The 14,464-nt window shown below is 35.4% G+C and overlaps 1 protein-coding gene across 4 annotated transcripts in view; it reads right to left on the bottom strand.

Moving 5' to 3' along the window:
• The window catches only part of hipk2 (homeodomain interacting protein kinase 2), a 102,911-nt gene that overhangs the window by 6,876 nt on the left and 81,571 nt on the right, over window positions 1-14,464 (bottom strand). For 2 of the 4 annotated variants that reach the window (XM_087798099.1, XM_087798102.1), the window contains exons 9-14: window positions 13,717-13,838; window positions 5,499-5,626; window positions 2,333-2,512; window positions 1,943-2,257; window positions 867-1,120; window positions 647-801 (exon numbers count right to left, since the gene is read on the bottom strand). In XM_087798099.1, coding sequence (XP_087654225.1) covers window positions 647-801; window positions 867-1,120; window positions 1,943-2,257; window positions 2,333-2,512; window positions 5,499-5,626; window positions 13,717-13,838 — 1,154 coding nt within the window. Of the gene's footprint in view, window positions 1-646; window positions 802-866; window positions 1,121-1,942; window positions 2,258-2,332; window positions 2,513-5,498; window positions 5,630-13,716; window positions 13,839-14,464 lie in introns of all 4 variants that reach the window. The other 2 variants (XM_087798098.1, XM_087798100.1) reach the window with 1 other exon arrangement.

Genomic DNA, 14,464 nt, shown 5'->3' with positions numbered 1-14,464 from the left:
TTGTTTAAAACCATCTTGTAGAGTCGTTTCCTGTTTTCTTTTTCCTGAATCTTCAAAAAGTCCTCCCAAAATTGTTGCCATATAATGGAAAGGAATGTAATTGCTACTGCTAGCTTAGCTACGGCAAAGTGTTTTGATCTTCACTTGGACACTCACAGACTCTATGGACGCGTTACATAGTGAAAATGTTAAATAATATCTAAAGAGCTCCACTGAGTCATGACTGTTCGAAACTAAAGTGATAATAAAAGAAAATATGAAAAACAAGATAAGAATGTGACGACATTACATTATTTGTATGAGACTTCCCCAATTGTTATTTATATATATATATATATATATATATATATATATATATATATATATATATATATATATATAGCTCTAGCTATACTGTATATATATATATATAAATGCAATATCATTAAAAAAAACTCCAGTTCATCTACGATAATGGAGTTGGTTTTTATGTTTTATGTTCCTGGAAAACTAATATGGAAATAAATGCAATCGTCATCTCTGATGTTTTTCATGAAGCTTTTTGAAAAGCCTTGTTTAAATAGTTAGAGACGGCGTGAGTCATTAAACCAATCTTCAGGAAAGATCATTTTGAAAATTGAAATAGTGACGAAGCTTTGAGTCGTACCTGGCTGAGGTTCAGAGGCTGCTGCTGAAGGTGGTGTGGCCCTGAGCGCTGCTGTCGGTACGATCCGTTCACGCCTCCTTGTACGTGATGATTGCCAGACAACATGTTATTGGAGGATTTAAACTTATAAGCTGAATTCTGGTGATTAATTGCATCTGGAAAAAATAAGAAAAAATGAGTTCCGTGGTGAATTATCTAAAACTGCTCAACAATCGCATACCTGGCATCAAGCGTTCACAATCGATCGGGACCTCGTGGTTCTGGGTCTTGAGAGGCGGGATGATGATGGTGCGAGGGTTCCCGTTGTTGTAGTTGTCCAGGATGGTGGTCTTTGTGTCGTAGCTGTTGTTGTTGTTGTTGTTGGGGGGTCTGGACTCCACGGTGTACGGGCTGTTGTTGCTGGAACAGTCTGAGTCGGGGGAGTCGTGCACCGTCACGCAGCTGATGACGTTCTTCCTCTGTTTGGAGGACGAGCTGCGGAACACACCAATGTCATGAAGAATTCAACAGACTTTGAATGTTTATTTACTACATATAAATGTATATTTATACATATTTTTGATTAACAGTGACCCCTCTTTTATTGAGGGGGTTACGGTCTAAAAAGAAATCCCCTTAAACCTTGTGTTATCTTTGAGTCAAGAGAAGGAGTTTTGTCGTTCCTGACAGCTAGGAGTGTGTATTTGCAAGAATCTGTTTATACGAAACGTATCACGATACACGGGAAGCGATACAATATATTACGATACTGTAGAAACAAGGATATATTTGTAGTATTGTCGATTACTAGACTGTGGTGTTACAGAATTTACAGACCACATGACTCTTGATGAAGTCGTAACTGCTTTCATTTGTTTTGAAACCAAAATATGTCCAAATATCATAGCTGGAGTCAACTGTATCCTCTCATCCTCAGTTATTGATGGGAACTCTTTGGATTTCATTGTTCCTTTAGCTACGGAGGCCCTAATGACTGCTGCCATCTAGAGGCTGGAAGTTTAATTGCAGCACAAAAATGAACAAACAACTTGAATATTTTAATCTAAATTATAAATAGGAATAAAAAATGGAATTAATAGTATTTTGTACCAACTTTATTGAGATATTAACCATTAACACTATGATAACAATCTAATATGATTGCAAAATATTGAATATCAATATATGACAAAAAGATTGCGATATGGACAATATATATTTCAACATGTAGTACCATGTGCGAGTCAGCAGAACGGACAACTGTATACTTTTATGGCACCAGTACCACGGGCGTCACACCTTCGGATCAGAACCGACCTGTTGTTGTGCTGCTTGTGGTCGTCCTCCTCGTCCGTGTCGCTGCTGATGGTGATGATGCTGACGGCGGGGCTGGGCGTGTCCGGGATGACGATGGTCTGTCTGGGGACGTGTTGCTGGTGCTGATGGTCTCGGGTGGTGCTGGAGGCCTGCTCCGCTCCGTTGGGCGCCCCCCACCCGCCGCCCCCACAGCCCTGCGGCGGGGGGCAGTTCTGAGTAACAGCACAGCGCGGGGGAGTGTTCTCCTTCACCCGCTTGGAGCGCTGAGGAGACAAGACCGCCTGAGACGACGACACCTCGTAGGCCGACATGTTCCTGCGAGGGCGACAGGAGCAAGGAGTTCAACACTCGAACGACGACACCGGAGAAGACGTGCTGGCGGTCCGGTACCTGCTGGACATCTGGTGCTGCTTGTTCTTCTTGGAAGATGAGTTGTTATTGGTCGGCTGCCTCATGACGTGAGCCACGCCGACGTTGAGCGCCTGGTTGGATGGGAGCGTGACGTGACCGGCCAGCAGCGCCGGCTGTTGCATGATGGGATTGTAATGGCTGCCATGAGGGTGAGAATTCCTGAAATCAAAATAATATCTTTGGTTTCAGGTTTTAAAAAGACAAATGAATCCAGGCTGAAGAAAAACAATCAGGTTATTAGGTTGTTTTTTTTACTTCTTCCCACTTCTTTTTCTTAGTTAATGTATGTTTGGTTGTGTTTTTTGCTTCATTTTTTTAATTAAATACATTTTCACTCATACATTTAGTGAAAGTTTTTTTTAATTTTTTTTAAACTTTTTTATTGTGACAATTCCTTAGGAGATTAATTCATCGTTACCAGACGAGATCTACTCCAATTCAGACAAAAATACATAAATATTATTTAAAAGTTTTCCTCTCATAAAATACATTTCTATATAAAATATTTAATGTATAAAATTAATGTAAAAAGGTTTAGGTTTGTTTTAGACAAAAATAAATGATACTTTGATTTATGAATTCTGCATTGAGTTGGTGTACAAGTTGTATTTATTCGTTATTTTGTCCTGATAATAAAAACAAATTTATGCATTTTTTTTGTAAAAATGTGTTTATATATCAAATAAGTTTTTGCTTAATAAGCCACTTTTTCGTACCATTTAATAAAACATTGTTTATCTACAAAAAGAGCAAAGAAATCAGATACAATTTCGACACTTGAGACCTTGGCTCCTTTGAGTCATTTTCTCTGATGCCACTTAACAAAACAGTGTGTTCGTAATAGTAAGGACATGTAAGCATTACGCTGCAGGACGAGCCTAAATCAATTCATATAAGAAAATATAATTTTGTTTTATTTTTACATTTATTGACATTTTACATACTTAAGTATCAAAGGAGAAATTTCTAACTTTAAATGAATGGAAATTTGGTGTCAATAATGCGAATTTTCAATTAATATATTAGGCGCTTATACTATTTACTATTTAAGACATTAGAATTTGAAAACTTAAATCAAAGATTTGGTTCTTTTGAAATACATTTTTTAATATATTTAACATTTTTAAAAACTCACGAAATTACCAATTATATTTGAGTTAAGTCATAAGTTAGCATCTGCTGTGCACAATTAAATTTTAGTGATTAAATTATTAGTTTTTTCTTTAAGTAGCTTAAAGTGATATAATTGAAGCCTCCGGTGCAGTTCGGCTTGTTACCATGACAACCACTTGAGGGGGTTAAGCGCCCGAGGCCCAAATGAGTCGTAAAGTGAAGGAAAGAAAGTTGATGAAAGCCAGCAGGTGGCAGCAGATCCCTCTGAAGACAGGAGGAGGTGAAGATGAACGGATAAGAGGGAGGGCAGCCCAGATGACACCACCAGCTGTGGAGCGATAGCTCTGCAGTGGAAGTGCGACACTTTTCCAATCGTCTCTCCGAGGACAACTGAGGGGCCCGCCGGACAGGATGGGAGGGTGAGACGAGTGTCTCATCACCCATTCTAAATGACTCCCCCCTTTTTCCTCCCTCCCTCCCCCCCCTCACCGTAGAAGACAACATTCTCCTCATCTCCCTGAAGATTGCCTTCTCCCCTCAATCCATCCCCTCATTGAGGCGTCTCCATGACAGGCAAGCGTCAACATCATGTCTCCACATGTGCGTCCGGCTCGTCTCCCTGAGGTGAGCCTCGCCGTGTGATTGTAGGAGATAAAGGACGAGCTGTCACAGAGGAACCGTCTCCACGCTCAATCACTCTCATATCTTTATAACCTATAAAAGCCATAAAGCCGCCGTTTAAGAAATGAATCCATGGAACCTGAAGGACGGAGCTGACCCTCACAGACGGACATTATTTCACAGTAAAATCATCTTGTTTCTCGGGGAAGATTCTCGGTGAACAGAAGCTGCTTTATGTCGACTCAGAGCATCACAACAACACTTTATAGTGATGGTAAAGATGCTCTGGGGGCCACATGTAGTCCTTTGAGTGTATGTGTTGTTCTCGGTGTTATCTTGACCTTTTAAGAATATATTTTGTTGAGTATTGTTTTGATTGTTTAAGCGCTTTGTGACCCCGGTCTGGAAAAGCGCTATATAAATATAAATTACTTACTTACTTACTTACTTACCTTGTGAGGTCAGAGTTCAACTTTTAAGATGTTTTTATACATGATTTTATTTTTGTACTTGATTCTGTTTTTACATAACTGGATTTTCTTTCCTTTTCTAAATTTATTTCAATTATTTTGTCTTCTGTAAAGTGAAATATAACAAATGAAAAGTATTATTGGAAATTTAACAAATAATACCATTTTTTTTATATTTCTGTAAAGTGAACGACTTCTTAATAAAGTGAATTAAATATAAATTAAACATAATGCTGAAAGGTTCCATTATTTTTAAATAATATCACATAAATGATTTTTTTTGTTTAAAGTTGTTTTGTTTTATTTAACTTTTTGTATTTCTTTTTAATTCGTAAAGTGAAACCTTGTTTAATAAATGGATTTAAATATGAATTAAACATAATATTTAAATTCCATTATGGTAAAGTAATGTCATATAATTAAACTTTAATTTTATTTAACTTTTTTCTATCCTTTAATATTTTAATTTGACAGTTTATTTAAAAAAAAAAAGCAATTTCTATCTAAATAAAATGTTATATTATTCAATATTATTGTTTTCTTTTCAATAATTTCATCACATAAATACCCTTTTTATTCAAATTTTCCAATCAAATATTAGTTTGATCCTCACGTATAACATTTATTCTTTTAACAACTAAAACACATTTATTTTTCTTCTTATTAAATGATTTTCTTTCTTTTTTTTTTTTAAATGTGTTACTGTTGGCGTAATTTACTTTATGTTCATTCAAGTTCAGAATGTAGTTTCTTGCGTCCACATTTTCAAGCTTTAAAAAAAAACCAATTAAACTTATCTTATTGTAAATAAAACCTGATCTTCTTTCCTAACATCGTTGAGTGTTTGTTATTGTTGCAGTAATGCCCATGATCTTCTTTTTCCATCCACATCTGAAGCCTCGGTAAACAACAGGTAAGACGATGACGTTGTCGTTGTTTACCTCCAGCTGGCGAGAGGTTGTGTGTTGCTCATGGAGTCGGGGATGACGGAGGCGTGCTGGACCGAGGTGTGTGTGAGCTGCTGCCATGCTGGCGGCAGCAGGATCTGCTGCGTGCCACTGGGCCAGGCCTGCTGAGAGAGAGAGAGAGAGAGAGAGAGAAAGAGAGAGAGAGAGAGAGAGAGAGAGATAGAGAGAAAGGATGTTACTCGGGATAAACAAACAAACATCCAGGATGTGAGGTTGTGATCGGAATAGACAGCGAAGTCTCTACAAGGTCTACAAAGTTCCCCGAGGTCCTCTCTTGCTGCAACTTTCAACAAAAGACTTGAAGTGAGAGATTGAGTTGGAAAGGTACTGTGATGTATTACAGTATCTTTTAGAGGTACTTTGGATGCAAAGTACATCCTGCAGGATACACGGAGACGTTCATCGACAAAAGAGATAAGACCAGGACTTAACTAAGATGTACAGCGGCAGCTTAAATTATACAAGTGTGTGTGTGTGTGTGTTTGTGTGTGTGTGTGTGTGTGTGTGTGTGTGTGTGTGTGAGCAGGTTAAACCGACATCCTCATCGATTACATTCACAGACCAACTGTCCTTATTAGGAAAGAAAAATCCATTACCTGCATTTTTTTTAAATTCAAGAATAAACACATTTTAACAAGAAACATGAAGAAAAGATTTGTCTGCTGCTGTACATGTGTGTGTGTGTGTGTGAGCTCGAGTGTGTTTCACCTTAAGTACCTCTGATCGTTGAATGCAGTTCTATTGATCAGCACTTTAATATGAGGGGGTAATGAATCGTTGCTGTAGCGTTTGTTAGCATCTCTACACTTCAACAGTTTAAGTGAGCCGGGGAGCTGAAAAAAAACAAACAACCTCAGCAACATTAGCACGACCGACCATTAGTCAATTCACTTAAAAATCGCATTTATCTGGAGTAAATTCACAGTGAAAGTATGCTCAAGGGCACCTCCTGGGGACAAACGGAGGTGTTTTGTGGAATCAACACAAGGTGAGAGTTTAAGGAAAATGATGTTTTATTTATTTCCGATTATTCTGATTTGCTTTTTGACTTTTTAAAACCCATTTCTTCAAATCCTTGCAGTGATTTAACCACCACAACGGTTATTCTGACTGAAGAAATACAAAAGAAAAAAGGAAGGTACAATATTTTAAAGGCCAACAGGAGAAGTGATTAAATTCGTTAAACGAACAATTGCTGTACTTTTTATGATTTTTATGGTTATTTCTTACATCACTAGAATTTTTGTTTTGTTTTCTGATAACCCTTTTTTCTGCTTTCATTTTAATTTTACAAAATTTGTCTTTTCAGATAAAGTTATAATGAATTAAATTAAATGTTGGATACGATTAAAAAGAAAAGGCGTTGCATAATGATAATTTCTTATGTCTTTCTTCTTTACATTTTTATTATCACTACAATGACCTTCTTCAACTGAGAAAAATCTCTAAACTTAGGAAAATGTTGTCGGAACATGATCTGGAGCTTGTAATCCATGCGTTTGTTTCTTCTCGTCTGGACTATTGTAACAGTTTGTTTTCATGTCTTAACAAGAAGGATCTGTCTCCCCTGCAGTTGATTCAGAACTCTGCAGCGAGAATTCTGAGCCGCTCAAGTAGAAGAACTCACATTTCTCCGATCCTTAAAACTCTTCACTGGCTTCCAGTTTCTTTCAGGATCAACTTTAAAATTCTGGTTCTTACTTTCAGATCTATTCATGGTCAGGCTCCTCCTTACATCACTGATCTGAACCAGCCTTACACCCCAACTCGGGCTCTGAGGTCTGTGGATCAAAATCTACTGATGGTTCCTCGCACACGGCTCAGGACCAGAGGAGAGAAATCTTTTCAGGCTGTTGCTCCTAAGCTTTGGAACGATCTTCCTCTCTCTTTGCGCTTGATGGATCTACTGACTCCTTTAAGAAACATCTTAAGACGTTTCTATTTGTTCAGGCTTTTCCTTGATTTTCTCGAACTCCTGTGTTGTTCTCAGTATTATCTTGATCTTTAAAGTATGTACTTTTTTGAGTATTGTTTTGATTGTTTAAGCGCTTTGTGACCCTGGTCTCGAAAAGCGCTATATAAATAAATATTACTTACTTACTTACTTACTTCTTTTCAGACATGTTATGTGTTTGTTATAGTTGCAGTCATGTACTGACTTTTTGTTCATACCAACTTTAAGAGGTGAATGGTGGATCTATTAAAACTTGTTCTGGTTTAATTCATCCCCAAACATAAAAAGTGACTCGACACCCTGAGTAATAAGAGAAGAAAGGTTTTTACCACTTTTTCATTTTTAAGTTTAATTCATTTTTTCCTGCCTGCAGCTGATTTAGTTATTTTCATAACAAGCCTTGAGATAGTTCTACTTTTAAAGTTACATCCATCATTAGATCAAAGCTTTATTAACACAGAATATTGACAATATACAGTGTATGTAAGAATTTAAAAGATACATTAAAGTAGAATAAATATACAGATGTAAATATACTTGTGCAAAACAACATGGGAAGAAAGAAAGTGATGATAATGGAGAATATATTAGTTCATTATAGAAATGGTGGAAAACGTTCCTGTGTCGTGTTATTTTTACTGATTATTTTTAAATGACATTTTTTTTATTAATTTATTGTGTTGCAATCTTTCTTTTAGGAGTTCATTGTTTCCCCTTTTTTGCGTTTATTTGTCATTTTATCTGACTCAAAATAAATGAAAAGAAAATGAAAAGTGTATTTATATCAAATATCCTATATAATTGTGAAATTTATGTCAATAAAATGTATAAAAAAATCTCCACCATCTTATTTTTTTTATAATATATATATATATATATATATAATATATATAGCTTGATTTATTTTTTTGCGTTTATTTGTCATTTTATCTGAAAATAAATGAAAAGAAAATGAAAAGTGTATTTATATCAAATATCCTATTTAATTGTGAAATTTATGTCAATAAAATGTATAAAAAAATCTCCACCATCTTATTTTTTATAATATATATATATATATATATATATATATATATATAGCTTGATTTCTTTTTTTGCGTTTATTTGTCATTTTATCTGAAAATAAATGAAAAGAAAATGAAAAGTGTATTTATATCAAATATCCTATTTAATTGTGAAATTTATGTCAATAAAATGTATAAAAAAATCTCCACCATCTTATATTTTATAATATATATATATATATATATATATAGCTTGATTTCTTTTTTTGCGTTTATTTGTCATTTTATCTGAAAATAAATGAAAAGAAAATGAAAAGTGTATTTATATCAAATATCCTATTTAATTGTGAAATTTATGTCAATAAAATGTATAAAAAAATCTCTATATATATATATATATATATATATATATATATATAATATATATAGCTTGATTTCTAAGTGATATAAGTTCTCCCCTTGTGAGCGGGAGTGTAACGTATGACACTCTGGTTTCCTCCCACAGTGAAACACATGACTAGGTTGCTCTAAATTGTCAAACACTGGGGTAGAATATATAAATGTTTAACTCCCACATCACTCTGGACGTATCGGGTATAGAGAGAGAAAAGTAAAAAAAAAGATCTTTCCTTCTCTGGAAATGTTCCTGACTAACAGCAAGTGAAGGCAGTGGAGGTGGAGCGGCGCAGGTTACACTGTCCAGACCCGCCTGCGAGGTGAAGCCGGGGCCATCTTGACTGTGATGTTGAATGACGTCTATAATGTCTTTCTGAGCTGCACCTTGCACACGTCTTTTATCCTCCACTGTAACCCCCGCATGCATCCATCCATCCATCCGCCTCTTTTATCCCACATTCCCACTCCGGTTGTGTAACCGGGCCCGTCTGAAATGTGACCCTCATGCAGGTCCCGCCGTCGCCATCACCTCCCCTTCATGGGTGAGAACCCTTTTGTCACCTCAGGGCCTTGAACGCATCTCTCTCACTCCTCAATTGTTTCCACATTTTCTGCATTCCTGCTCCAGATAAAGGTCTGGGCCTCGGCTTTTTTTTTCCCTGCTCCCCTCCCGGCTATTCCTTTCCCTCCTGCCCCGGCCCTGGACACCCGGGGAGTTCAGGGGCATCGGGCGAAATGAGCGCTTGTGAGGAGCCGGCGGGTTCGAGCTCAGGTGGGGAAAAGTCAAGCAACCAAGAGGGAAGATACGAGAAGCCTGAGACCTCCCAGAGAGGAGGAATAAAACACACACACACACACACACACACACCCTGTTATTAGCCGTCTCTGGCCTATATAAACCATCTGCTCACGTTAAAGAACACCATCACGTCTTTTGTTGAAAGTGTCAGCAGACGTTACTGGGAACACCTGCACCTCAGCACCTGATACCGCTCGGCTGTTCTCCACCACATAATGCATGCTGGGAGATCAGAGGGCATGGATTCAAAGCCCAACTAAAGAGTGTGATCTTATCAAGTCACAACAATAATAACTAAAAAAAAAACGCACACTAGAGAACGCAGACCTCCGACAAGATGTTTTTTATCAGTTTAACTTCCAAATATATTTACAGCATTTGAAGTAGCTTGACAAACAGGACAGCAGGTGGCAGTATTCTTCACTTGCACACACACACACACACAAGAGCAGCAAGTTCTGCATCTGAGATTCTTCAAAAGATTTGTGGATCCGGGGTGTAATTCCAAACACCAAAACAATAAAAATAAACTTTCTTTGCAGAGGTCAAAATAAAAACAGCATTCAATAAATAAATCAAATATTAAGAACAAAGTGTATATATTCAACTTGTTGAAGATTCATAAGCGACCCCTGATATAAAACTATTTATTTTGTGTAAATGTAATTGAAAACTCTTACCACTAGGGGGGATAAAGCACTTAAAGAGCAACTAATGTGAAAACCCAACCCAAGTCCTCCTGAGCCTCTCCATGAACCAGTAAACCTCTCATCATGACCATATCTTGAACTTATTACTTTATAAAGTTCTACTCCGTCTGAAATCTCAGCGAACGAGAGGTTATGAGAGCAGAGTCCATTTTTACGTTATAATGGCTTCACTCCTTCTCCAGCCAGTTGTAATCACTCCCCACTTTGTTTATACAACAAGTCCCATGGAGGTGGAGACTTCTGGGATTGGAGACAAATCTTTATTCTTAACCAATCACAGTAGAGTTGGTTTGGTAATGCTTAACAAGAATTCAGCTTAAGAAAACCTAAAGTATTATCAGTGGGCGGGGCTTAAGATCATTTTCTAATGTATATAATTAAATGAAAAGAGAGTTTTGTACTGATGATACGATAGAGTCCGACATCTATTTAAGACACACTTAAATCAACTGAACTTTAAGAGAGTGTAGACCTCTTTCAAGCTGCTTATTTTTTATATTAATAAAAACATTTTACACGATACATTTTTAGCATTTAAGAATAGTACTGAGCTATCTGCCACCTGCTGGTACCAGACCTAAATTGCACACACACACACACAGACACTGCACGCTAACAAGAACAGCCCTTGCACCATATTGAGAGTGACAAATCTTCAAAGCATTTATGGATCCAGATGGTAATAACGAACCAAAACTATTGAAAAAATACCCATTATCGCAATTACCTGAAGATGTTATTGAAATATTTTTTTTTGAGTTGAAACAATAATTTTGCTACTGTGGAAATTCTGAAGTTCGGATACCAGTTGCAAGAATATTAGAAAAAGAGACCAAGATATTGGTCTCATGATATATATATATATATATATATATATATATTGTCTTTGTTTCTCTTTGTATCATTCTATTTCTGGGTTTACCTGATGTTAGACTTGGATATACACAGTTATTTGTGTATATTGTTTAATTTTAATAAACAAAAAAACCCAGAGATATCTAGAGTCTTATTCATCTGGAATTAAATGTCAAACACGGCAATACACTGTGAAATCAGAGAAACTAGCACGAGTTGTACAGTTGTGTTCATGAAAGCTCTGAATCAAAATGTAAATTCTCTGGTCACACGGAGCCTGATTTAAGCTCTTCCTGACCTCCCAGGATCCTACGAGGCCTGTAATTTGGAGCGGCTGATTTGGAAGCAGCCCTTGAGCTAATCACCGTTTGGTATCTGACAGATTAACCCACCGTAGAAACACAGGCATGCACACACACACACACATACACACACACACAGTGTGCTGCCTACTGCATGATTAACTGGAGATAAGGGAGCGTTTCGAACTCCCCAGATTCTCAGGGATATTTCAAGCCTTCATGGAAATTTCCATAGGAAAAGAGGTGGCGTGGTAATTGAAGTGATCTATACAGCATGTGTTTGCAGGGAGACGGATGCACAGTCACTCGCTGTGACTTTTTATAAGTCTACATTAGCAGCTGAAGCTTCACAGACTCCAGTGAAGGCCTTCTCTGTGTGAGCGTCTCCTGCCTTTGTGTGTAACAGAGCGTGGAAGCCTCCAGGAGAGCAGGGCAGCGCAGGAAGAGGCGAGGGGGAGAGAGAGGCTAATGCACAGCAGAGTTTACCCTCAATGCACTCGGATGAACGCGAGGGGAGAGAAGAAGAAGAAGAAGAAAGAAAAAAAAGGCCGACAGCAGGGGCACAGTCAGGAACACCGAGTGATTTCTAACCTCCTCCGCTGTAAACTATTTTAAGAGATGCAGAGATGTTTTAATAATGTGATCAAGCTCATGACAGCGAGTCACGGTGGTCAACCGTTTCATTTATTCATCTAGAGGATCTTATCTTGGCATGATGATGTATTTTTAAACCTTATTATCACATCATATACTGTACATTTAAATTATTATATATGGAAGTATATCAGTGCCATCACAATATTTAATGGTTCAATTTTTTATTTGAAACTTTGCCTTTTATCATTGAAATGTTGTTTTAAGCATCAAATGATTTAATTTCATCATTTTAAATTCAATCATTTATATATTAAAAGGTTGGTTTGGTTTAAAATTATAATTAAAAAATGTTTTTCAACTTATTTTTACTTTTTTCACATACCGTTTATTATCCTAATTTCAATAATTCAAAAATAAATTAGATAAATCCAACATTTTTCAATAAATTGCCTTTTAAACTCAATAAAAAATAAGTTGGTTTAATACTAGCTCCTTGATTGGCCGAATTATATTGAATTAAAAAGCCTACATTTTTTTTTTGGAATTTAGAATATATGTTTTTGAATTATTCGAAATACAATATCAAATTTGAAAACTTGAAAAAAAAAAACATTTTGAAAATATATTTGAATTTTTAAATTCAATAATAATGAAAGAAATGTAACCTTTCAATATAAAAATATGAAATTTAATGATTCAATAAAAACACATTCAACATTTCAATATAGAAACTATTTGAATCAATATTAATTATTATCAATTATTAATAAATAATTCAATTATTAATTTATATTTAAATTATTATATATGGAAGTATATCAGCGCCATCACAATATTTAATGGTTCAATTTTTTATTTGAAACTTTGCCTTTTATCATTGAAATGTTGTTTTAAGCATCAAATGATTTAATGTCATCATTTTAAATTCAATCATTTATATATTAAAAGGTTGGTTTGGTTTAAAATTATAATTAAAAAATGTTTTTCAACTTATTTTTACTTTTTTCACATACCGTTTACTATCCTAATTTCAATAATTCAAAAATAAATTAGATAAATCCAACATTTTTCAATAAATTGCCTTTTAAACTCAATAAAAAATAAGTTGGTTTAATACTAGCTCCTTGATTGGCTGAATTATATTGAATTAAAAAGCCTACATTTTTTTTTTGGAATTTAGAATATATGTTTTTGAATTATTCGAAATACAATATCAAATTTGAAAACTTGAAAAAAAAAAAAAAATTTTGAAAATGTATTTGAATTTTTGAATTCAATAATAATGAAAGAAATGTAACCTTTCAATATCACAAATATGAAATGTAATGATTCAATAAAACATTTTCAACATTTCAATATATAAACTATTTAATTAAATATTAATTATGATCAATTATTAATAAATAATTCAATTTAACAACATTAAGTTAAAAACATTACTGTTATGTTAAATTCAATCATGAAATACATGATATACTTATGATATACTTCCACACATTTTCCAGAGGTTTATAAGACAAAACAAATCCTTTTTCACAGAGGTATTAACTGATTCTAGTGAAAATAAGAAGTACCTGTGTGAGGAGTCCAGGTTGGATCTGCAGCGGTTGAGCTCCCGGGGCCTGGGTCACGATGGGAACAGCGTTCTCCATCCTCATGGAGTAACTGGTGTGCTTGGAAGGAGAGGCTTGCAGCCCTGTAGGCAAAATACTTCACTTAATAATCACAATAATGATATTATCAGGTGATTCATTACATTGTTAACCAACAAGATTATGTTCAAACAAATCCAAAACAGAAATAATAATGAATTATATTGAGGTTACAAGAGGAGTTACATCTAATGAAAAGTGGGAACAATATACTGGAATCAAAAAAGTGGAAAGAAAAGTGTCCTCAGAATCAATATACCATCAATATGTGCCAATTTAAAAAAAAAAAAAAAAAAAAACTTTCAAGGTAATAGACCAATTTTCCCATTGTATCACACATACACACATTTTATTCTGCTAACAAATGAACAAAACAAACTTTTCCTGCTCAGAAATCACTGACATTAAATACAAAAGAATGACAAACAGAACTAATACTAAAGGTAGGAACAACTTTCAATGTTGTTGCCAATGATTGCTGCAGTCGCCCGTCTTTGAAAGAACCAAGACAAACAGAGGGGGTTGGACTTAAAATTGAGCTTGCTCACAATTTTTTGAAGAACATCTAGGACACCTTTATCAATGCCTGATAGAGAAAAAAAAAGGTTTTGGAAGTAAATAAGTAAGTAATTATTATTTTTAAATGCCTGTAATGACTTAAAAATGATAT

Source organism: Callionymus lyra, chromosome 8, assembly GCF_982586985.1.
Source record: "Callionymus lyra chromosome 8, fCalLyr1.hap1.1, whole genome shotgun sequence".
In the NCBI taxonomy this organism is placed as follows: domain Eukaryota; kingdom Metazoa; phylum Chordata; class Actinopteri; order Syngnathiformes; family Callionymidae; genus Callionymus; species Callionymus lyra.
The sequence above is the reverse complement of the archived record's forward strand: the minus strand, read 5'-3'. Positions and strand labels throughout refer to the sequence as shown.